The 24072-nt window shown below is 39.2% G+C and overlaps 1 protein-coding gene across 3 annotated transcripts in view; it reads left to right on the top strand.

The window, feature by feature from the left end:
* TOP1 (DNA topoisomerase I) overlaps positions 1-24072 on the top strand; it is a 96599-nt gene that overhangs the window by 52164 nt on the left and 20363 nt on the right. For all 3 annotated transcript variants that reach the window (XM_025875595.2, XM_025875597.2, XM_025875596.2), the window contains exons 8-13: positions 2558-2670; positions 9589-9704; positions 13696-13817; positions 14740-14862; positions 17156-17343; positions 17604-17748. In XM_025875595.2, the coding sequence (XP_025731380.1) occupies positions 2558-2670; positions 9589-9704; positions 13696-13817; positions 14740-14862; positions 17156-17343; positions 17604-17748 (807 nt within the window). The remainder of the gene's footprint in view (positions 1-2557; positions 2671-9588; positions 9705-13695; positions 13818-14739; positions 14863-17155; positions 17344-17603; positions 17749-24072) is intronic.

Raw genomic sequence — 24072 nt, 5'->3', positions numbered from 1 at the left:
AAACTGAGGTAATAGAGAGGCTGAGATCATTTGGCTGAAGTCACACAACTCCTACGTAGTAAAGTCAGCATTTGATCCCATGCAGTCTGATTCCAGAACCAGTGCACTAGCTACCATGTTATTCCGTCTCCTCTGTGACTTTGCTGATCCTTTAACTCCACAGGAAGGGAGAAGGGTCTTTAATGAAATCACATTAAGAATATTAATGAAGGGGTGCCTGAGTGGCTCGGTCAGTTGAGTGTCTGCCTTCAGCTAGGGTCATGATCCCAGGGTCCTGAGATCGAGCCCCATATCGGGCTCCCTGCTTGGCGGGGAGCCTGCTTCTCCCTCTCCCTCTGCTGTTTCCCCTGCTTGTGCTCTCTCACTCTCAAATAAATAAATCTTTAAAAATATATATTAATGAGTAAGTGAGCCATAGAGAGATGATCAGGTCCTATAGTTAGAGAACTCTTTGTTCTGACAACTAGTCTGTTCTTGGCAGTTCAAGTTTATGAGCACCAACTCAAGGAGTTAAGGGTGAAATGAGTGATTGTGGTAGTCACTCCACTTTTATGTAGATGATCAGTACAGACTAGTAGGTAAAGAAATGTCAAACTGTAGCTTTCCATGCTTTCTATATTGCCTTTAGGCCTTTGTTGCGTTAATGGAAAATAATAACCTTTCTCTGAGTTGGGAAGGAGTTAGTAATAACTATTTTAAACCATTTGGAAAAAAGAACACTTGACTTTTTCTTTTTTTATTGTTCTTTTCAGCAGCCCTCTCCCTGCAGGGGGAAAAAAAATGCAGTCTGAAAGACTTAGAATTAATACACAGTCTTCTTTAATGGCTGGGACCCCAGATGGCAGGAGCAGTCCTGAAACCTCACTCACTGGCTATGGTTTTTTTCATTTCTGGGAATTGTTCTCAAGTTTCTCAGTGACTGATTATCCCATTTTGAGGCTTGAAAACATACAATGTAACCAGTGGTTTCCTGATGGAACCATCTATATGCCTGTTCAGAAGCTGTTCAGAGAATGTCTTAACTGAAAAACGTTTCCCTTTCCTGTGGTGTGTTTCAGGCAAAATAGTAAACATTATCTGAATTAATATGATCCTCTAATACTTCTCCTCCCCAAAATACTTATATATTGGTATTCTCCATTCCTATTTTAAAATATGTCTGGTACTGTAGTCTTTCCCTTCCTTCTACCCCAAAGATCATTTGCTTTAAAATCCTCAGTTTATCTTGATTGTTATCCTATCATATAGTCCTAGAATGTTTTTATATTCCAGTCATTCCCATGAATCACACTATGATTTTTCTGGTAAACTTGGGCGCTCATCATGGTCAATAGCAACTATATGACCTTGAACAGGTAAATTCCATTTCAGAGTTTTCCTTGGTTATAACTGGATATGTCAGATCAAACTGTCTAAAAATTATAAAGGCCTCTCAAGCTCTGTCATTCTGTAATTGATTTTAAGATGACTCAAAACCACTTTTTTTAAATTTTTTATTGTTATGTTAATCACCATATATTACATCATTCGTTTTTGATCAAAACCACTTTTCATGGCTTATAAAACTTGTTGAATAAAAAATGATCTTGGATAGTTAGACAAAGGACAATATTTTTTTTTTTAAGATTTTATTTATTTATTTGACAGAGACACAGCGAGAGAGGGAACATGAGCAGGGGGACAGGGAGAGGGAGAAGCTGGCTTCCCACTGAGCAGGGAGCCCGATGTGGGGCTCGATCCCAGGACCCCGGGGTCACGACCTGAGCCGAAGGCAGAGGCCCAACGACTGAGCCCCCCAGGCGCCCCAGAAAATATGCTTTAAAAGAGCTTAGATCCTGTGGAGCAGGACCTCCACTTGTTGAATAGCTGAATTTTTGTGAATAGTTGAATTTTTGTCTGGGTGTGTGTGTTTTGAGATTGATCTTCTGTGTTACTGAATTATATTTGTTTATATTTGTGCCACAATGACAGCTCATCGGGGGTTACAGTTCAAAGAAGAGCCATAAAGAAATAGTATCATAGGAATGGGTGACAACACTTGTTTACTGCTTCCTGACTTCGTGTATGCAAGCAACAGTGATAGGAAGTGTTCCCCCACAGCCCCTCTCAGATTCAGTCAGGAATTTCCTTTCAAAATCTATATTATCTGAATACAAGTTCTCCTATTCCCATTAGTTCATGGCGTTCGAAGAGGTTTAAAGATGAGTAGATTTAAAAACAAGTGAGGATAACACGCAGGGATTAGTTGCTGTAGCAGTGCTTTCACAAACATTCCTCTGAGGCTAAAAAATATATATAATTTCCCAGGCTCTTGCCATGCAGACTGAGTGTTTTTAACTACTTTCTCAGGTAACCATTTGTCAGGGAGTTTTGGGAAATATGGCCCTAGGGAAAAAGACCAATAAATTTTAACTCATCTATCAAATTTGAGAGCATTAGATTTTAAGAACCTCTCCAGTTTTAATATTCTGTGATTCCAGTTTTTATTCCTAATGGCCCCTCAAAACTTCTTAAATGTGGTTGTACTTAAGTGCTTTCTCACCATGTTTCTTTGTAGGACGGTAAATTGAAAAAACCCAAGAATAAAGAGAAAGATAAAGATAAAAAAGTTCCTGAGCCAGATAGCAAGAAAAAGAAGCCGAAGAAAGAAGAGGAGCAGAAGTGGAAATGGTAACATCGCAGCACTGGGTTACAATGTCAGCTCTCGGATTCCACAGCCTAATTAAGCAAGAGTGTTACTAAAATTTAATAGCCTGATCTTTAGAGGAGGAGGGAAGTACTTTAAAAAATCTCTCCAATAACATTCTGAAATAAGTTTTCCAGGTGCTAGTGAGAAGGCTAACTAGCTCTAAGCCTATTGGATCTAAAAACTAGGTCCCACCCTGTTGAACAGAATGAACTATGGAAGTGGACTGTGTGTGTGTGTGTGTGTGTGTGTGTGTGTGTGTGTGTGTGTGTGTGTGTATGTATGTGTGAATTTGGCTTATGAAGAAAGTTGCATTTAAAATGATAGGGAAAAGATGGATTATTTTATAAATCATGTTCAGGAAACCGCCTGTTTGTTTAAAAAAATAACCTCCACAAGGAAATCTGGATGAATATTTTAAAATTGTAAAATAATGAAGACCTTTTGAGGCAGGACATATGACCAGAGCCATAGGAAAATATTTACAAAATTGATACATCAAAATTAAAATGTAGTATATGGCAAACAAACTCATGCCATTAAAAAAGGGAAATTTTTGCACTACAAAGGGCTAAGATTCTTAATTTGAAAAAAGGTCTTTTAAAAATGAACAGTCTTAGAAAAGTGATCAGTAAACAAAATATGGGCAAAGAAAAATGCTAAGAAACTAATGAATGATAAATCTTTTTATGTAATGTCTCTCAGATTAGGAAAACATTAGTGAATATCAGAACATCTAGGGTTGTGACTGAGAAAACAGGTGTCCTCACTGGGAGTGAAGATTCAGTCTTTATGGAGGAGAATAACAATAGCAGGTTACTATTGAGATGTGTGTGTTTAGGTGGGAAATTTTATTTTTTATTTAATAAATTTTGGTGTTTGGAATCTTGAAATTAAGTATTTTTAATACTGGTACTTCTTAAAACTTTGTATGAGTTAAATTATATGTGATTTGTATTTGTGTTGAAAAGAGTCAAATGATCCAGAGGTGTATTAAGTTAGACTACTACAGCTTTGAGGTAACCACTATTCATAGTTTGGTATGTAGAGTTCCAGACCCATTTGTATGTAGTTACTCTATGGCTTTTTTAATTTAGAACAGTAATCTCCCCAGCACAGCATGCCTAAGGAAAAGGGAGAGATCAGTGACCAGGGAGGTGTCTGAGAGGAGCAGAGCTGCAATGGCAGAAATGCTCAACACAGCTATGTAATTGGCATTGTTGGTGTGAACACATATGGGGTTAAAATGAAAGTGTGGAAAAGGAAAATCACAGAGCAGAGGAATTCTGGGCCTTTCCAAAGTCAGAATCAGGAAACAAACAGATATGTGTTTTTATTTTCTTCTCTCTTTTTTTTCCCATTGTTTTCTTTGGAACTAATCAAAGTTTTTCAGAGATAGAATATTCACCTTTAATAAAAAATTTTTTAGAGATTTATTTATTTTTAGAGAGAGAGCAGGGGAAGGGGCAGAGGGAGAGGAGGGAGAAAGACAATCTGAAGCAGGCTCCACACTGAGTGTGGAGCCTGACAAAAGGCTCGATCTCATGACCCTGAGGTCATGGCCTGAGCTGAAAGCAAGAGTCAGACGCTCAACCGACTGAGCCACCCAAGCACTCCTAAATCAATTTTTGAAGATAAAATAAAATGCCTTTTTTTTTTTTTTTTTTTTAAGAGAGAGGGAGAGAGAATCTTAAGCAGGTTCCATGCCCAGCAAGGAACCTGTCGTGGGGTTCCATCTCATGACCCTGAGATCATGACCTTGAGCCAAAAATCAGCTGCTTGACTGACTGAGCCATGTAGGCACCCCAAAATGAAATGATTATGTAAGTTAGGGGTTATTAGGAGTCCTGAGAATGGTGGGTTAGTAATTCATCAGTCTTTTATGTTTGTCAGGGTTCTATGGTGGGTGCTCAGTAAGTGTTTGCTGAATGAACAAGATCATTTCCTTATCACTAACTCCCTACTGTCTTCCCCCTTCCTTTGTAGCCTTGGCTGTTGTGGGACCCTGAAGCAGATATACTCTTATCCTGGTCCAGCCTTGTGTGGAATTAGATACCCTGGAAGGGTCTAATAACCTAATTTTGCTTCTGTGGTTGGAATCCTTATCAGTGTTGCCACATACTAATTCTGAGAGACCGTAACCTTTGATTTTTATTCTTATTTTGGTTTAAGTAGGATTGGTTAGTCTTTAACTAAAGATGATTGGTTTGGGGGTCAGCAGTCTTTTCTGTAGCCTCCAATGCATGCTGTCCTCAAGTCGGATTGTTAAATTTTGTGCTTTCTTAAGCACATTGCTTGATGGCACACTGTAACTTTTTATTAAGTAGAGAACAAGAATGATGGACTGCTTAGCTGATAGTTTGCCCTTTCTTCCTGTCGTGGTAGGCTGCCTGCTATACTCTGAAGTCAGTGGTCCAGTTCTCAGTGACTTCCACTGACAGCCTAGTCAGGGAGTTAAGTGGCAGATGTTCTCTCTCTCTCTCTTTTTTTTTTTAATTATTCCTCTTGCTCTCCCACTAAAAGAGACATAACTTCCTCAGTTTGGCAGAGGTGCAGACCTTTTGCTTCCCCCTCAAAGTCTGCAGATGTGTTGATGTTGCCAAAAAGAAACCAGCAAAACTTTGATCTTGAGACAACTCTTTGGTAATTGTGGAGAAGGGAAAATGGTTCAGATCCCCTCTGGGTTTCTTTATTGTATCACATTTTCCCTTTAGAAACAGTGTTATAAGTGGTGTTGGTATGCTCAGGCTTGGGAAAACCTAATTAACCCGGATCACCCTGTTTTTAAGGATTACCCATTATAGGTGTGTGGGGTGTCAGGGCTGACCTGTTGGAACAGAAGAAGTGAAGTTTATTCTTCACAAAAAGACCTAGAAACTGGGGAATTCGTTGCTGGTGTTAGGTGACTTTTAAATGGAGGTTTCAAGCTAAAGCAAAGGCAAAATGCTGTAAGGAGTTGGGGTTATAATGTAAGGAATTAGTGTTGAAAGACCAGGATTCACAAATACAGTCAGTAATAGTGATAAGAAATTTATGGGATATGGATTGATACTCTTCTCAAACCAGAAAAACTGTCCTTGATTCTAGAGATTAGCTTCAGGAAAGCTATAGTACATGAGCTTTATTTCTGAATTTGAAAAATTAAATATGCATTTTACAGTGTACTGTGAGGTGCTTGTTAACTGCAAAGGAACTTGATTTCAAACAGCATATGGATGTTTACCTTTCTGTCTTAAAACACGTTTCTAGCACTTTTCCACCTTCCCCTTTTCAAGCATATTTTACTGTCAAATTGATAACTGCCTTGAACTCATAAGCCTGCCATAGAGAAGTCATTTCAGTGTCTAAGTATGTGTTTTTCTTAATTTTGTTGGTGAGCCATTGATGCAGGCCTAGAAGGGCAATGCTACTGTTTTTATTGGTATAGTAATAGTTGTTGATCCATTGATATCAGCCTCTTGAAGGATACTTTCTCTTTCGATTTAAACTGAGGTTTAGTGTTGAGTGATTGACTGAATCTCTTATTTTGCTTAAATGATAAGTAACTGTGAGTCCTGAGGATGAACATGTTGGAATAGGAAGAATTATAAAAACAGCTTGGAGTCTTAGTTAAAAAACCACTGGAGTTGATGAGAAGAATGGAACCAAGTCCTAGTATAAGGGAAAACAGGGTGCTCTGCATCTCCTCACAGTTACTCTGTGACTGTTTTACATAGGCTTCTTGTAGTACGTATGTGCCTACACACATCGTACATACATACATACATACATACACACACGTGAATTTTCTCTGATTTGGAGAGTAATAGACTCTGGGATTTGGATGGGTACCTGCATCTAGGCCTTTCTATGCCAGGGTCTAGTTGGGAGATCCTGGCAGTTTCATATGTAGAGTGGTAGGTTGGTTACTGAGGATAATGCTCCTTCTAGGTTTAAGATTTTGTTAAATCTTGACTTGGAGGTGTTGTTTTTTGTTTTTTTAAATTATTTTTAATTGTTGTAAAACATAACATAAAATTTACTATATTAACCATCTTTAAGTGTGCAGTTAAGTCTATTAAGTGCATTCGCATTGTTGTGTAACCTTTACCACTACCATCCATCTCCAGACCTCTCTTCATCTTACAAAACTGAAACTCTGTTAAACAGCAACTCTCCCTCATTCCCCCTGGACCCTGGACCCTGGTAACTACCCTTCTGCGTTTTGTCTCTATGAATTTGATTATTTTACGTACCTCATGTAAGTGGAAATACACAATATGTGGCCTTTTGTGACTGGCTTATTTCACTTAAGAAAATGTCCTCCAGGTTCATTCATGTTGTGGCATGTGTCAGAATTTCCTTCTTTTCTAAGGCTGAATAATATTTCATTGTATGGAGAGACCTCATTTTGTTTATCCATTCACCTATTGATGGATACTTAGGTTGTTTCAACCTTTTGGCAATTGTGAAGAGTGCTGCTGTGAACATTGGAGAACAAGTATTTGTTTAATACCTGCTTTCAGTTGTTTTGGTTATATTCCTAGGAGTGAAATTGCCGGATCATGTGGTAGTTCTGTGTTGCATTTTCAAGCAATTTTTCACTGTACTGATTTCCACAGTGGCTGCACAGTTTACATTCTCACCAACGGTGCATAAGGGTTCTAATTCCTCCACATGTTTGTCAATACTTGTTATTTCCTGGTTTGTTTTTGCTTTTATAATAGTCACCCTAATAGGTGTGAGCGGTATCTCATAGCTTTGACTTTATATTTCCTAATGATTGGTGATGTTGAACATTTTTTTCAGATGCTAACTGGCCACTTGTGTATCTTTGGAGAAATGTGTCTTCGAATCCTTCGCCAGTTTTTAAAATTGGGTTGGTTGTTTTGTGGTTGAGTTGTAGTTCTTTATTCTAGATGTTAATCCTTTATCAGATACATGCTTTGCAAATCTTTTCTCTCATTCGTGGGTTGCCTCATCACTCTTGTGTCCTTTGATGTACAGTTTTTAACTTTGTAGTCCAGTTGATCTTTTTCTTTTGTTTCCTGTGCTTTGGGTGTCTTAGAAATCATGGCTAAATTCAAAGTCATGAAGCTTTTGCCCTGTGTTTTCTTTTAAGAGTTTTATAGTTTTAGCCTTTATGTTTGGGTCTCTGATCCATTTTGAGTTTATTTTTTTATATAGTATAAGGTAGGGGCCCAACTTCATTCTTCTGCATGTGAATATCTAGTTTTCCCAACACCATTTGTTGAAGAGATTCCTTGCTCCATTGAATGGTCTTGGCACCCTTGTCAAAAATCATTTGGCCATCTATGTTGACTTTGGTTTTATAGTGATGCTCTTATTACAGCAGTTTGATATGTATAATTTTTATTTAATGTTTCTGAACTTTAAAATATTGGAGTTAGAAAAAATATTGGGAGTAAGAAGATGATAGGAAGTAATAGAATATGCATAATTAGGCTTTAGAAGGATTCTGTAGAACTTTGACTTTTAAAGTAGAAATAGTGAAGATTAAAATCTGTGAAGTTTTTAAAATATTCCATCTGTAAGACAACTGACTGACTCAAAAAAGCAAAATGGTGGCGATGGTGAGAAGGTCTAATTAGAGAAAAAGAAAGACTTGTCAACCAATGGCAGTGCATGATCCTTAATTGGATCCTGCCTATAAAACATATTTTGAATAGAATTGGAAGTTTTTAGTATGGTCTAAGTATTAGAATACTAATTTTTTTTTTTAAAGATTTTATTTATTTGAGAGAGAGAGAATGAGAAAGAGACAGCACGAGAGGGGGGAGGGTCAGAGGGAGAGGCAGACTCCCCCTGCTGAGCAGGGAGCCTGATGCGGGACTTGATCCCGGGACTCCAGGATCATGACCTGAGCCAAAGGCAGTCGCTCAACCAACTGAGCCACCCAGGCGCCCCTAGAATACTAATTTTATTAGATGTGATAGTATTGTAGTTATGTGACAGAATATCCTTATTTTTATAGAGACATTTGCTGAACTATTAGGAGGTGAGGTATCATATCTGCAGTGTACATTGCTGAAATGGTTCAGCAAAAGATAGGAAACTTAGCATAATATTAACAGTTGTTGAATGTAAGTGATGGGTATATGGTGTTCCTTTTATTTGTCTTTGTTTTTCTGTATGTCTAATTTTTAAAGTAAAAACTTTTTGTTTTTTAAATTTTATTTTATTATTATGTCCGTCACCATACAGTACATCACCAGTTTTCGATGCAGTGATCCACGATTCATTGTTTTCGTACAACACCCAGTGCTCCATGCAGCACGTGCCCTCAATATCCATCACCAGGCTAACCGATCCCCCCACCCAAAGTAAAAAGGTTTTTTAAAAGCTGTTGCCACTAAACTTTACATTCACTTATCAGGGTCTGCTATTAGATAGCTCTAGCTAACCCATAATACCTTAAACTCAGTATACCCCAACCAAACTATTATTTCCCAGTCTTCTGTTGTATTTTGTCCTTTCTTATAGGGTTGTTTTCCCCTCTACCTTCACCTGCCATCTCCATTCCCAGGCGGCCTTTTTCTGTGTATCAACAGCTAAGTAATACCTCTGCCTTATATACCATTGCGGTAAAACAGCTGTTTCCATTTCCATATCCCCCAGTTGTTGCCAAGCTCCTTGAGTGGGGATCCCTTGTATCCAGTCTTAGAACTGAACTGTTGAACTGTATTTTCCTATGTTCACCTGAGCATTCTGTTCTGTTTGTTATGAGTGTTGGCTTTTTCAAAGTGAAGAATAATGGCTGTTTTGATCCAGGCCTTGAATGTGGGGCCCAGAGTTATTCTAGAGCACCAGTCAATTGAGCAGATTAATTATTTGGGCATTTACTAGGTGATAATTTCTATATTAGGTGATCACTAAATGAGGTTATACTTTGTCTTTTAAAGGTGGGAAGAAGAGCGCTATCCTGAAGGCATCAAGTGGAAATTCCTAGAACATAAAGGCCCTGTATTTGCTCCACCATATGAACCTCTTCCAGAAAGTGTCAAGTTTTACTATGATGGTGAGTTGTTCCAAGGCTGTCTAATTCTTGGCCAAGAAAAGAGTCTGCTTCTATTTAGGAATAGAAAATGAGGAAGGATCTTGTGCTATATAATCCTTTTTGTTTATTTCATTTTGTTTTGTCCTTGTGTGGTTTGGGGGAAGGGTCATCAGGTGTTCACTTAACTCTTAAAGGCCCATTTGGTGATGAAGAAGTGCCTTGAGAAGGAGGCTGTTAATGTCTTAACTACATGCTCCCAAAAATGTCCATCTACATAGGTCACAGCACTTGGTCCCCAAGTTAAATGTTTTTATCTGAACTTCATTTCTGAGGAACTACTCTTTGTAAGATTTATTAGAAAAGCCTTACTTAAATGGTAATATTTTACTTTAGCGATCAGTGTAAGCTCACAAGCTGTTCATGATGAGAAATAGTACTAGTATTTGGTTGAAGATTAATTAGCCATCAACCTCTAGGTAGGGCTGCTAAGTATCTGTCACTAACTATATAGTGTAGCACAACACTCTACCTTTATGTGCAGTCAAATTTTAGGAGCTACCGTGAAGAAGTGCCCTGCTTGGTTCTCTTAGAACACTCAGAATTGTTCATTAACTGCCATTGGTATTTCTGTCCTTGAGTAGAAGAATTTAAGAGTCTGTCTTTTGACACTCTTCCTATTTGCAGTGTAGCACTATGCAGACGGGAATGCTCAAATGACCTTCCTCATTCCAAGAGTTCTACCCAGAAAGGGCTAGAGCATTTTCCCTCAAACCCTATGTGCTTAAGATTCACCAGGTAGATCTGGGCTCATTTAATAGAGGTAGAATAATAGTATTGGGTGCCTTTAAACCAAGTGGTCTGCTCACCAAACTTTGAGAAATACTGGGCAGGAAAACTGCTGAAAGGCATCAGTGGTGAACACTTAAGAGAGTTGTAGTACATCTCTTTGTCCACCAGCAGTGACCTCAGGGCCGCAGATACTTACAGATAAAGGGTAGTAATTTATACTGAAAGGCTGGGTCTTGCAAATGAACATGTTAAACTTGGCTAGCTGGAATTCATTTTTTTTTAAAACACTGTTTACATTCAGTGTACCTGTGTTAGACATCAAGACCCAGCAGTGGACAGTACCCTGATTGCATGTCCTCAATGACAAATGCTTGCATCAGATAAACATTCTGACTAGTGTTGACCAGAGCACACATAGTTGGTCATTCCTGGAGATGCTCAGATATGACTCTAAAGCCAAACTCCAATGAGGAAAAAGAGCCTAGAACCTTGAAGAAGACAATCCTGGAAGTCCATGTATTCTGTAGCTCAAGTCTGGGCTTAACAAGAATTTTAGAAAGCTCAACTAGTAAAGCCCCACTTTGAGGTTCAAAATGATTTAAAGGAAAGCTAGGTTCTCTAGTCTCTGGGTTCTCTCTCTTTCATTTATTTATTTATTTTTAAAGATTTTTATTTTAGAGTGGGGGTCGGGAAGGGCAAAAGGAGAGTGGGAGAGAGTCCCTAGCAAACTCCACACTGAGCGCAGAGCCTGACGCAAGGCTCAAGTCTCATGACTTTGAGACCACGACCTGGGCCGAAACCAAGAGTTGGACACCTAACCAACTGAGCCACCCGGGCGCCCCTGGGTTTCTCTTTTCAAGATGAGAAGCCAAGGCCTGAGCCAGGCATCACTGGTCACTATGGTCCCTTCCTCCATTCTTACCCAGTCCTCCATTATAGGAACTCCAACTATATCATTTTCTCAGTTGTTTCTTGCTGGGATTTCTTCCCTTTGATTGTGTAAACTCCCACTCTGTAATAAGTCAGGATGTTGTATTTGAATTATTAGTCCAAATTGATACTGTAAGTCCTGCCTACTCTCTAGGGAAGAGAGTTCTCCAGAGTCCTTTGGACCTGCCAGGGAGGTGGGGCACAGGCTGGCTGAAGCAGTGACTTGCCTCTGCTGAGAACCTCCACTTTTCAGCTCTGACTCAGCAGTTTCTTCTTCCTGGAGCTCAGCCTTTTCCACAAAGTGCTCCCATTGCCAGGAACCTTCAAATCATCCTCCCACCACTCTACTGCTGGGGGAACTGTCATTTCCTCTTTTTATGGCTCATCTAAAACAGGAGGCATCAAAATTGCTTCCTCTGTTGGTACAAAATTCAGTAAAATTGACCAAGGAGTCTCCATTTTTTTGTTTTTCAAATACTGATACCAGTTTATGCCAAACAAACCCAAGAACAGTTAAATTCTTTCTTGCCTTTTATTTCATTTATTTTTAATGACTTAAATGTTTTCCTTTATATTAGAAGCATGTTACAACTTTACTGGCAACTCTAGTTCAGACCTGAGTTGGGGAGATCCAAAGAAGTACAGGAAACCCTTGAAAGCTAATAACCCTATCCTCCCCAAAGTGTCTTCTTGCAAAGGCAGTTTAGGGGGTGTTGAAAGGGGAAAGTGGCGCCACCTGTTGGCCATTTGAGTTACGGATTTCAAGGAGGTTCTTCCTGTCTACCCGGACAATTTCAGTTTTGTGTCACAATTCCCTTCTTCCCTGCAATTAGGGATGATAACTTCCCAACCGTCATGAAATGAGATGTCTTCTGAGTTTTGAAATGAATGGGTTTCTGGTTAAGTTTTAGTTTTCTATAATGAAAGTGAAAATCCTTGGTGAATTACTAGTACCTGTGTAATAGTAAGGCGGTGGAATGGTGTTTAACGTCATTTTAGGTACATTCAAATTATTATGCCATGGATTAGTTCCAGATGGTGTTGTAAAGTTGGATAGTCAAGAAAGAGTGGAAATTGGCCCTAAGAGTACTGTTAAAAATACTCTATTTAAAAAGTAGATTAAACTCCCAAGTACTTTTCCTTTATTACTAATTAGGTATACACAAAACCCCTAGGCCTCATTCAGATTTACTTTACAAGTTAGCAGTTTTCATTGTGTAACATCAGGATTCCTTTAGAACAACTTTTACTAACATGTCCACACTACCAAGGACCCTATCATCCCTTGTGCTCTGGAAGTCTTATTTCCTTGAAAGAGGCAGCCTCAACGTGCTTGTGTTCCGCAACAGTCATCTCAAACTCTAGTATGTACACGTGCCAGCTGAAGGTCCCTTAAAATGCACTTGCTGAACCTGTAGATCTGGGGTGGGGCCTGAGATTCTGCATATTTTTTTTTAAGATTGATTGATTGATTTGAGAGATTGAGAACATGGTTGGGGAGGGGCAGCAGCAGAGTCTTAAGCAGACTTCCCACTGAACATGGAGCCCAACGCAGGGCTCGATCTCACAACCCTGAGATCACGACCTGAGCCGAAACCGAGAGTCAGATGCCCAGTCGACTGCGCCACTCAGGTGCCCCAGAGATTCTGCATTTCTAACAGAACTCCCACGTGATGCCAATGCTGCTGGTCTGTGAACCCCACTTTGAGTACAAAAGTTCTAGAGGAAGGTCTTATTTAGATTTTTCATGTGGGATATCTGGGCTTGCCTGCTATGGATATATATTATTTTATTCATATTCCACCCACCTAACTTTAAAGAAGAAAGATGCCTATTTCTTTTCCCCACAATTCCTTTCTTCCACTCCCTGCCCTATCCCTTCCTCCCCTTCTTGAACAGAGGCTGCTTAGCTTAGCAGTGGCAGGAGTCCCTCTGAGGATTTGATTTTTAAAAACCATTGAAGAGGTGTAAAGGACCCTGCTTGCTGAAAGGAAAAGGAAGAGTGGCTGGGCCTCCCCCAGCTCATCCCTGTCCTGAGCAGGCACCTGGGAACAGTTTACTGGCATAGTCTCCAGAGAATGACCCAGGTAAATATCTGCTAAAGAGAAGGAGAATTTATACAACTAGTTATAAATCACTGTATTGTCTTTGTTGTTGTTGTTACCATGTGTCATCAGACCTTTGTATACCTTGGGAAGGTAAACCATCCGTTAGAAGACTTCTCCAGAGCTCAGTATTTATACTCAAAACATGAATTATACACCTCAATTTTTGGAACCGCTTTTTCCTCTAGGTAAAGTCATGAAGCTGAGCCCCAAAGCAGAAGAAGTAGCTACCTTCTTTGCAAAAATGCTCGACCATGAATATACTACTAAGGAAATATTTAGGAAAAATTTCTTTAAAGACTGGAGAAAGGTATTGTAGCCCATGTATTAATATCCTAGCACCTTGCAGAAATATTAATCAAGGACTAAATAAACTAACTTTACCAAAAATTCTGTGGTATAAAATTTGAGCTTTATGAATTTTTTAAAGTTTTTCTTTTTTCTCTATTCACTGTATTACATAGGGTTTCTTTCCAACAAGAATACTTCTATTTCTTTCCTCTCACACCCTCATATGGCTGCAGGAGGGAGTTTATTAGGCAACACAAAAAAACCTCAGCTTTAGCTGAGCAGAGGAAAGTCAAACTGTATTTTTGACAGAGGAAAGTTTCTCTCTGCAGGACTGACTGCCTGTCCTGTATCTGCTATTGCAAAGAGAGATGTTAATGTGATGTTCCATTCTGATTCTGTCTTACTTGCTTTTGGTACTTTCTGCTCTTGAAATCACATTTCCTGCATCTGTCTAGGTGATTTTAAACAATCTCATTCTCAATTTGGATTATGTGGACAGAGGCTGAGCTGAAGCTTACTTTCTGAATAGCTCTGGAAATAACATTTAATAAGTGAGTAGAGCAGGGATAATGTTTCTAAGAGAGAATGAGTATGGAAATATTTCTCTCATTACTAAAGCAAATGATATATATTCATGTTTCTCAAACTGTGGGATACATATGCTTGCGGATGTGGCAGGGTGTAACGAGCCCAAGAAATTACATAAGAGTTCTATAACCTTTTTCAAGGAAAAATCATGTAAAGCATTTTTCTATTAAATATCTTGTAATAGAACAAAGTAATAAAGTTATGTTTCTTTTTTTCAAAACTCATGAATTTAGACTACCTCTCTAGACACCTTTAGTTGAAAAAAATGGTGCTTTGCTGTAATCACAAAGAAACCTATGGGGTAAATAGTGTATTTACCTTCTTCTGTCCCCCCGCCTTTTTTTTTTGACTAGGAGATGACTAATGAAGAGAAGAATATTATCACCAACCTAAGCAAATGTGATTTTACCCAGATGAGCCAGTATTTCAAAGCCCAGTCAGAAGCTCGGAAACAGATGAGCAAGGAAGAGAAACTGGTACTACAGAATTTCATAAACCTCTGGAGAACTTTGGAATAGTGTTTAGTTCATCTAATTTTCTTCTTGGTTCTTTTTTTTTTTTTTTTTTAAGATTTTATTTATTTATTTGACAGAGAGACACAGTGAGAGAAGGAACACAAGCAGGGGGAGTGGGAGAGGGAAAAGCAGGCTTCCCGCGGCGGAGCAGGGAGCCCGATGCGGGGCTCGATCCCAGGACCCTGGGATCGTGACCTGAGCCGAAGGCAGACGCTTAACGACTGAGCCACCCAGGCACCCCTCTTCTTGGTTCTTAAAATAGAGATTTGACTTCAGTAATTTCACATGGCGCTGTACTAAAGATTTAGGATTCTTAGCCTAGTAAAGTTTAAATTTTCTTAAGGGTTTTACATAGACTGAAAATTGTGAATAATAAGCACTTTATTTAATGTAAGAACCTGGTTCTCTTGTGACCTAAAATCCAGTCAGGAACTCCAGTAATACAGTATTTGAGGATGGACAGACCTGCACAGTGGCTCCTGGACTTCAGGGTTTTAAGACAGCTACAATAATACTGCCTGTGTACCTCCCTGTTGTTGATCTGTTGTACCCTAGAATCTAGCCATGTTCATCCATCTCCATCTCCACTGCAGAAGGATCTTTCCAGTATCCAGGGGGATGTCATTTTCTTCTAGAGTACCCGTAGGCAAACTATAGGCTGCTTATTTTTATTAAAAAGTTTTATTGGAACACAGCCACATCTACTTGTTTACATATCATCTATGGCTGCTTTCATGTGACAGTGGCAGAGTGGAGTAGTTCCAACAGAGACTGTCTAGCCCTCGAGCCTAAAATATTTTCTATGTAGAAAAGGTTTGCCTGCCCTTGATCTAGAGAAATCCAGGCTAGAGTGTCTTTGTCTTGTCTTTTTTTTTTCCCCAAGCTGTAGGTCCAGTAGTTATGGATTTTAAGGAATTTCAAAACTATAGTTCCAGTATTTTATTTTTTTATTTTTATTTTTTTTTAAAGATTTTACTTATTTTTATTTGACACAGAGTGAGAGAGAGAGCACAAGTAGGGGGAGAGGCTGGCAGAGGCAGAGGGAGAAGCAGGCTCCCCGCTGAGCAAGAAGCCCGATGCGGGGCTCAGTCCCAGGACCTGGGATCATGACCTGAGCTGAAGGCAGCTGCTTAACCGACTGAGCCACCCAGGCACCCTTATAGTTTCACTATTTTAAGGGACTTGATAAACATTTTACATACAATTTAGGCCTTTGAATTTATTATGTAATTCATTGTTTGATGGTTCCTATTTGACCTGTAGTTTAAAATTATGAGTTACTATAAGAATGATAATTGCGTCAGGCTTTTCAGTCTCAGTTTAGTCTTCTCAGTATTCCAAATTAGTGAAACTTGGTTTATTCTTTACTTCAGGGGTGTTTTAAAACTTAAAAACCGCTTTGTTCTTGTAAATAGCGATCCAAAGATAGGGAGGTTTCACAGGTATCCCCTTGTCAGAGCCCTGGCCAAGGACATCTGTTGCCAGCAAGTTCTGAATCTGTTCCCACCCATAAGGCAACAGGACTTAGTTAAGTTGAATTTCTAAGTATAATATGAAGGTAGAGTCAGCAGAGGGTAAGGAGACTCCGTGTTCCACTTCCACTCCTTTTTTGGAGCAAGGATTGCAAAGTATACAATGTATGTACCCATATACCTAGGATGGAATCTGTGACAGGTATGTTAGAGCTTGAAAAACCCATCTGAAATGCTGTTCAACTAAATGTGTCTGGAATCTACTAGAAAACATGGAGATGTTCTTTTAGGAGGCCCATCGTAGACTCTTCCCCATCTGCCATTTTGACAGTACTCAACAAAATGATGTTAATTTTTAAAGTTATATTTAAAAATATGTAGGTAACATGTTCTCACACATAAATCCTTTAAGAAAATCAATTTTGAATCTGTAGTTGGAGTCAGTCCTCAAAGGTAGATATTTTGGGGAATTTTATTATACTTAAAGTTTGACAACTCTATTAGAGGTTATCCTTATTTGCAGTCCTCTCTTTTTAAAAAAGTTTTTTAAAAAGTTTTATTTATTTAAGTAATCTCTGCACCCAATGTGGGGCTCAAACTCATGACCCTGGGATGAAGAGTCGTATATGCTCTTCCAACTGAGCCAGCCAGGCACCCACATTTGCATTTGTTAGTGATTTTTAGACTTTTCTGTACCTTGAGCTGTTCTCGAATAAGAGATAAAATATGAATAGGGAACAGCAGTTTGAGCCCATTTTGAGTACTTCCTTGCTGTGTTCCAGAAAATCAAAGAGGAGAATGAAAAATTACTGAAAGAATATGGCTTCTGTATTATGGATAACCACAGAGAGAGGATTGCCAACTTCAAGATAGAACCTCCTGGGCTTTTCCGCGGCCGTGGCAACCACCCCAAGATGGGCATGCTGAAGAGACGGATCATGCCTGAGGATATCATCATCAACTGTAGCAAGTGAGCGCAGTTCTTTAGGCCAGAAATCAAGGGGGCAGGGGGATTCCTTTGTTCTTGGGAGTACTGTTGCTGGTATTATTTCCCAGGCTACACAGAACTGTTGGGAACAACATGGTATCTCCAAGTACTTTTCAGTTACTGACTGGTAATGAGGAAACATGGAAATATATGCTCAGCAGATTTATCAACTTTAGGTCATGAAAGGTGAAACTGTCCCTCGCTTCTCATTTCACTGCCCTCCTGATTTGTTATTTCCACAGAGATGCCAAGGTTCCTTCTCCTCCTACAGGACATAAATGGAAAGAGGTCCGGCATGATAACAAGGTTACTTGGCTGGTCTCCTGGACAGAGAACATCCAAGGTTCCATTAAATACATCATGCTGAACCCCAGTTCACGAATCAAGGTAAGGGGTAGCTAAGAGCTATACCAGTTAGTGGGGCTGATGTCTTTTGTTGAAATGTAGTGTTCTTGGTCTCTAGAATCACTGTGACAAATGACAAACTCTCCATAAAATAAGGCAAGTATCTTCATGCTTAGCATTATTTGGTGACCTTCCTAAGAAATATCCACTTTCTGCATCACATTATAATCTGATTCATTTATTAATTCACAAATACTGAGATTCCAGTATATGCCTGGCAGAGTATATGCATGATGTTAGGAAATGTGTTGGTAAACAAAACAAATGCAGTCCCTTCCTTCATGGGTGCTTACTGCCTGGTGGTTGGAATGTGATAAAGAATACAATAAATGTGGGGCACCTGGGTGGCACAGTCAGTTGAGTGTCCAACTCTTGGTTTCAGCTTGGTTCATGGTCTCGGGGTCCTGGGATCGAGCACCGTGTCCAGCTCTTTGCTCAGCGTGGAATCTGCTTGGGACCCCCCCCATTTTTTTTTTTTTAAGACTGCAATAAATGTAAATTTACTTCTGTAGCTTTCTTCCTCAACCTTTCTTGGCCCTGAGGAAAGGAACATGATTGCTCTAAATCCAGAAAGAAGTAAAATCTAGAGTCTTACATACTTCTGGCTTCCTAGGGTTTCATATGGGTAGGTTCTACCAGGAGGACTAAATGGGATGATGTATGTGAAAGCACATTGTAAACTGTTGTATACCCATGTGTTGTTATTTGTTAATCCTATTACTGAAAGGGGAAGCTCTCTTGGAAGGGCAGTCAAGTTCTTATTAGCCTGCTAGGCATATCCTGCGTGGGAGAGTCCCATGAACTTCCTACCTCAGATGTACCATGGAAATGTGTGTAGCAACCTAAAAGAGAAATGAGCTCAAAAGAAAACAGCCAAGGAATTAGTTCTTTGTGTTAACATGCAGGGGACTGGGACTTACAGACCTTCTTAATCTTGGTTTACAGGTTTTTAAACATCTGTTAAGACATGAAAGCTGCACCTCAAAAGGCTGTGTCTTGTCGACACTAAACAACACACTCTCTTAACTTGGAGTTTTTTGTTCTAATATGGAAAAGACCATCTCTGTTTTCTGCCATTCAGTTAGAAATGTCACTTTTTCGGGGCGCCTGGGTGGCTCAGTCATTAAGCGTCTGCCTTCGGCTCAGGTCATGGTCCCAGGGTCCAGGATTGAGCCCTGCATCGGGCTCTCTGCTCAGCGGGAAGCCTGCTTCTCCCTCTCCCACTCCCCCTGCTTGTGTTCCCTCTCTTGCTGTGTCTCTGTCGAAAAATAAATAAAATCTTAAAAAAAAAATCACTTTTTCTAGTTTAGAGTAAGTATAGAATCAGAGAAAACCCTTATGAACAGAAGTCATCTAAAGAAACATTCTCTTCTTCAGAAATAAACAAAGGTGGATGAATAATGGTTTTAGTTCTCAAAGAACTCCTAGGCTAATGGGCAAATTGGGTAACAATTCAACTGTATTAGGAGAAAGGTAAGCATTAAGTGTTTTTAGATAAATACAGCAGTTATTCCCAGCACTTACAGATCAGGAATAAATTTATGAAGGAAATTCGATTACATTTAGGTCTTAGGTATTCCAAACAGCTTTGTGTCATGGGCTGAGAGGGAGAAGTGTAAAAAGGAGTGACAAAAAGAATTAGTAAATGGTGATGTTTGCACAACATTGTGAATGTGCTATAAATGTCACTAATGGTAAATTTTACATGTATTTTACACACAAAAAAACCAAAATAATGGATATTAGGTTACTTCTAAGTGTTTTCATGTATGTTAACATTCAATTATTTTAGCAACCATACCAGATGTACTAATACCACTGTTTTATAGATAAACTTGGTTTCTGGGAAGCCAGAAAACTTGCCCACAATCCAATAGTTAGTAACTCTGACTTAGATCTTTAGCCTCCTGATGCTTTCATGTTACACCCTACTGCTAAATTGTGGCCAGCCTTAAGCGTCTTGCTAAAATAAAAAGACTGGCCCATATTCTGCATCTGGTGGAGAACCATTGAAGGGCTTTGAAGAGAGGAGTGTCTTGAACATAACCCCACTTCAGCAAGATTCACAGGCTTTATATGCAGTCATACCAGTAAACATAAAGTCTTGTAAATGATGGATGCAAAGGGAAAAGTGCAGGGTACCATTTGAGAGTATACCAGGGCATCTGATTTGGCCTCGGGTTCAAGGAAGGCCTTTCTGAGGAAATAACATTTAAGATAAGACAAGATGAATAGGATTTATCCATGGAAAGGGAGAGGGCAATGGGTGTTCCAAAGAAGATAGCCTTTTGAAATCCCTGAGGTGAGAGTTTGGTGGTCTTGACTGAATGAAGGGCAGCCTAGTTGAGGTACAGTGAGCAAGAAAGGGGCATGAGGAAGAGTTTAGAGGGGGATGCAGCCCAGATCTTCAGACTCTTCCTAAAATTGTTTATATTATCCTAAATCCAATAGGAAGGTACTGGGTTCTAAGGGAAACAGTACCAGGTTTTGGTTTTAGAAACTTGACATAACTGATCATTCTGAGTGCTAAATTCTGTGGAGATTGGATCGGACACACACCAGAAGTAGGGTTACCAATAGGATGCTGTTGTAATCCTTCAGGCAGTGAATGGTGATGGCTTGGACAAGATGATGCCAGTATGGGTGAAGAGAGGTGAACGGATTCCAAATACATGCATACTGCATTCTCTTACACCTGGGATTCTAGCTGATTATAGGAGAGCCTCCAAGGGTTGACATCTTTGTTGTTGATAGGGCAGGTGGAGGACCTCCAGGGCTGAGAGCCACCAATTTATTCCTGACAATATCCAGATAACCCCCATATACTGTAGGGATTTGTGTAGGTTTCTGAATGATGGTTATGGTAGTGAACGTAGAAGTCACCCACATATAGGCCCTGCCTAGAATTTTATACCCAGGACAGAGAATCTACTCAGCTGGGTTGGGATCCTAAGAGTCATGAAGATGGTTAAAGGCTTGGGAAGTCGTACTTCCTGTTAAGAGAAAAAGAAATGTGATTTCTTTAGCTTTTGCCTGTACTTGTTGGCTGTTTCTCTCAGCAGAGCAGTAAGAACTTCAGAGGTCCGGATTTGACAGTGCTTTCAATAGTCTTTAAATGCACTGCCAGCAGGAGAAGCATTCTCCTGATAAAAATAGGGAGTTACAAGCATTAGGGGTTTTACTTTTTATGAAATATTTCAGATATACAAGAATAGATAACAGTACGGTGAAAGCTCATGCCCACCATCTGGCTGTGTCAAACTTTAACATCATGTCCTATTTGTTTAATTATTTCATCTTGTAAGAATATTCTGATAAACATAGCTGAAGCCCCCTGTGTACTATTCACCTCCTTCCCTAGAGGTTACTATAATGAACTTAATGTTTTCATTCTCTTATATATTTTTGTATTTTTACAATATGTTTCTCTGTGAATAAACAATATGTAGCATTGTTTTTACAAGGTATAATTTTAGGTACGCTATTGAGATCGTTCTGCAACTTAGTTATTTCACTCGGCTTTGGTTTTGATATTTTTATCTTGACATATACTTGTAATTTATCCATTTTATTTGCTAGATGGTGTTTTGTTTTATAAAAAAAATTATTCTCTTGTCAAGAGACATTTAAGGTTGTTTATAATATTTTGTTATAAACAGTGCTGGATCAATACATCTTCCTTGTATATATGGATAAAAATTTGCCTTAAGGATTCTTCATTAGGTATTTTTAAATTTTTTTCTAAAGTGCCTAACCAGTTTACATCACCACCATTCCCCCAACCGTGTGCACATGTTTCTGTCTTCCATATCCTTGCCAACATTTCTAAAGTTTTGCTTTTTGCATTTGGATCTTTGATCTATTAGAATGTATTTTTGTGTATAGTAGGAGGTTGAGCTCTAATATATTTTTTCAAGTGAATAACCAGTTGTCCCAGAACTATTTAGTTATATTACCTCTCTATTTATATATCAGATCTCTACATATATGTCAGTCTGTTTATGGGCTCTCTGTCCTGTTTGTCTATTTCTTAATTAATTAGCATACTGTCCTAACTGTTGAGCTCTACTGACTAGGACAGGTTTCCTTCACCTCATTCTTCAGAACTGTCTTGGCTATTCTTGGCTGTGCTATTTTGCATTCATTTTGAGATAAATTTGTCATGGTCTAATGAAAACTATTGAGATTTTTATTGTATTGAATTTATGGATTAATAGGGGAAAAATTGACATTATTGAGTCTTCCAATCTGTGAATGTGTTCTACTTCTCCATTAATTTATGTCTTTGAGTACACCTTCTAGTATTGCTTTATAATTTTCTCCATAGTTTACACATTCTTAAAACCTTTTTTTCTTAGAACCCTTATAGTTTTTAGGCTTATATTGAATGTGATTTTTTTCCCCACTACATTTCTGTTATTACTAGAGTTGTTAATGCTGTTGATTTTTTTAATACTGATTTTGTATCTGATAACATTGCTGAACTCTTACTCTAGAAGTGTCTGTGTTCTTTTGGATTTTCTGTGTAGACAAGTAAATTACCTATAAATCATTTCCACTCTTACACCTCATACTTCTTTTTTTTAAGAGAGGGAGGGAGGGAGATAGGTGGGGGGAGGGGCAGAGGGAGAGAGAAAAATCTCAAGGAGACTCCTCTCGCTAAACCAAGAGCCTGACACAGGGCTCAGTCTCAGGACCCCAAGATCATGACCTGAGCTGAAATCATCAAGCATTGGATGCCCAACCAACTGCGCCACCCAGGCGTCCCTACCTCATACATCTTTTGCTTAAAGTTTTCCTTTTAAAAGAACCCACAATCATCCCATAAAACCCTAATCCTCTCTCCAGTTAGCAGTCGTCAGAATGAGATAATTTCTGTACTCAATACCTTCCCTCTAGGTTTACTTTTCTTGTTGAAACACACCCATTCAGTTTGTTTAGTGAGGATCTATAGGTGGCAAATTCTTCACTGAAAATTTCATTTTCATCCTTATAATGTATCTTTTCTCCAGGAAAGAGTTTATCTTTATTATTCTGTATCTCAATGTGGATGTATTTGTATAGATACTTAGACTATGAGTGAGACCACTAATGTATTTTAACCTGTAAACTTTTGATGGGGAGGTAGTTTTTGTGCATGTAGCGTTCTCTTCTGCTCTTTGCACTTCTCTGTTCTTTCCTCCGAGGAGTCTTCTGGCCCAGTTAAGCCCATGCTAACACAGGTGCACTGGCTTTAGCTCTCCCCATCTTGTTTGGAGCACTTCCATTGCTATGTTTGAAACAGTGTAAGGATTAAAGCATGATTTCACTTATTGATCTGACCCAAAAGTCTATAAAGATAAGGTTTTATAGGGGTGCCTGGGTGGCTCAGTTGTTAAGCGTCTGCCTTCGACTCAGATCATGGTCCCAGGGTCCTGGGATTGAGCCCCGCATCGGGCTCCCTGCTCAGCAGGAGCCTGCTTCTCCCTCTCCCATTTCCCCTGCTTGTGTTCCCTCTCTCGCTGTGTCTCTCTCTCTCTCTCTCTCTCTCAAATAAATAAATAGAATCTTAAAAAAAAAAAAAAAAAGAGTAAGTTTTTGTAGTAGAGAGTGAAGGGTGGTAATTGGTAGTTTTACTTCCTGGCGGACTTTAGATCCAAAACATGGGAGACTACCATCATGGGGCTTCTTTCTATATACCTTTCTGCTCAGCCTCCAGAGACTTCTCCTATTCTAAGATTCTTTGCTTGCTTTTCTGTCTATATTTTACTTATTCACTTCCCCCCTGTAATATTATTGTACCATTGTACCCCATCTCTGCTCCAGTAAGAAATTTATCTCAAGTATGATATGACTTAGAGATTTTTGACAACTTAAAAAAAAATTGGGTAGTTAAGAGTACAGCTGAAGTGTGTCCCTTTAATGTCCCACTTTCTGAAACTTGGATTGGTCTACTTGCATTCAGAGCCGGGCATATAGTACAAATAGCCTCACAGGTCATTGAAAGGATGAGGACTTTTGAGAGCCACAGGAACGTGTGCTCCAGGTAAAGACTGTCCTGAGCTCATTCACATTTTTCTGCGCTCATCCTGGTTTGTTCTGCTTTATTCAGACATCTTGCAGGTGTTTCCATTCCCTTCCTCTTTCACTCTGGACTTGTGCCCACAGAATCTGAAATAGCAGGAAAATGGCAGTCAGCCTTCTGGAACCAGTAGTTCCAGTGAAGCTCTCTGATTCCAGATAAACCATAGATCCAGAGGTTACAAAAGGACTGCTTGTTAAAGGTACTCACTGCTAAGTCCAACCCACTGCCAAGGTTGGAAACAT

This window comes from Callorhinus ursinus, unplaced genomic scaffold (assembly GCF_003265705.2).
Source record: "Callorhinus ursinus isolate GAN/ISIS: 27379988/994484 unplaced genomic scaffold, GSC_fseal_2.0 scaffold38, whole genome shotgun sequence".
Lineage (NCBI taxonomy): Eukaryota > Metazoa > Chordata > Mammalia > Carnivora > Otariidae > Callorhinus > Callorhinus ursinus.
Note: the sequence above shows the minus strand (reverse complement) of the source record. Positions and strands in the feature narration are given on the sequence as shown.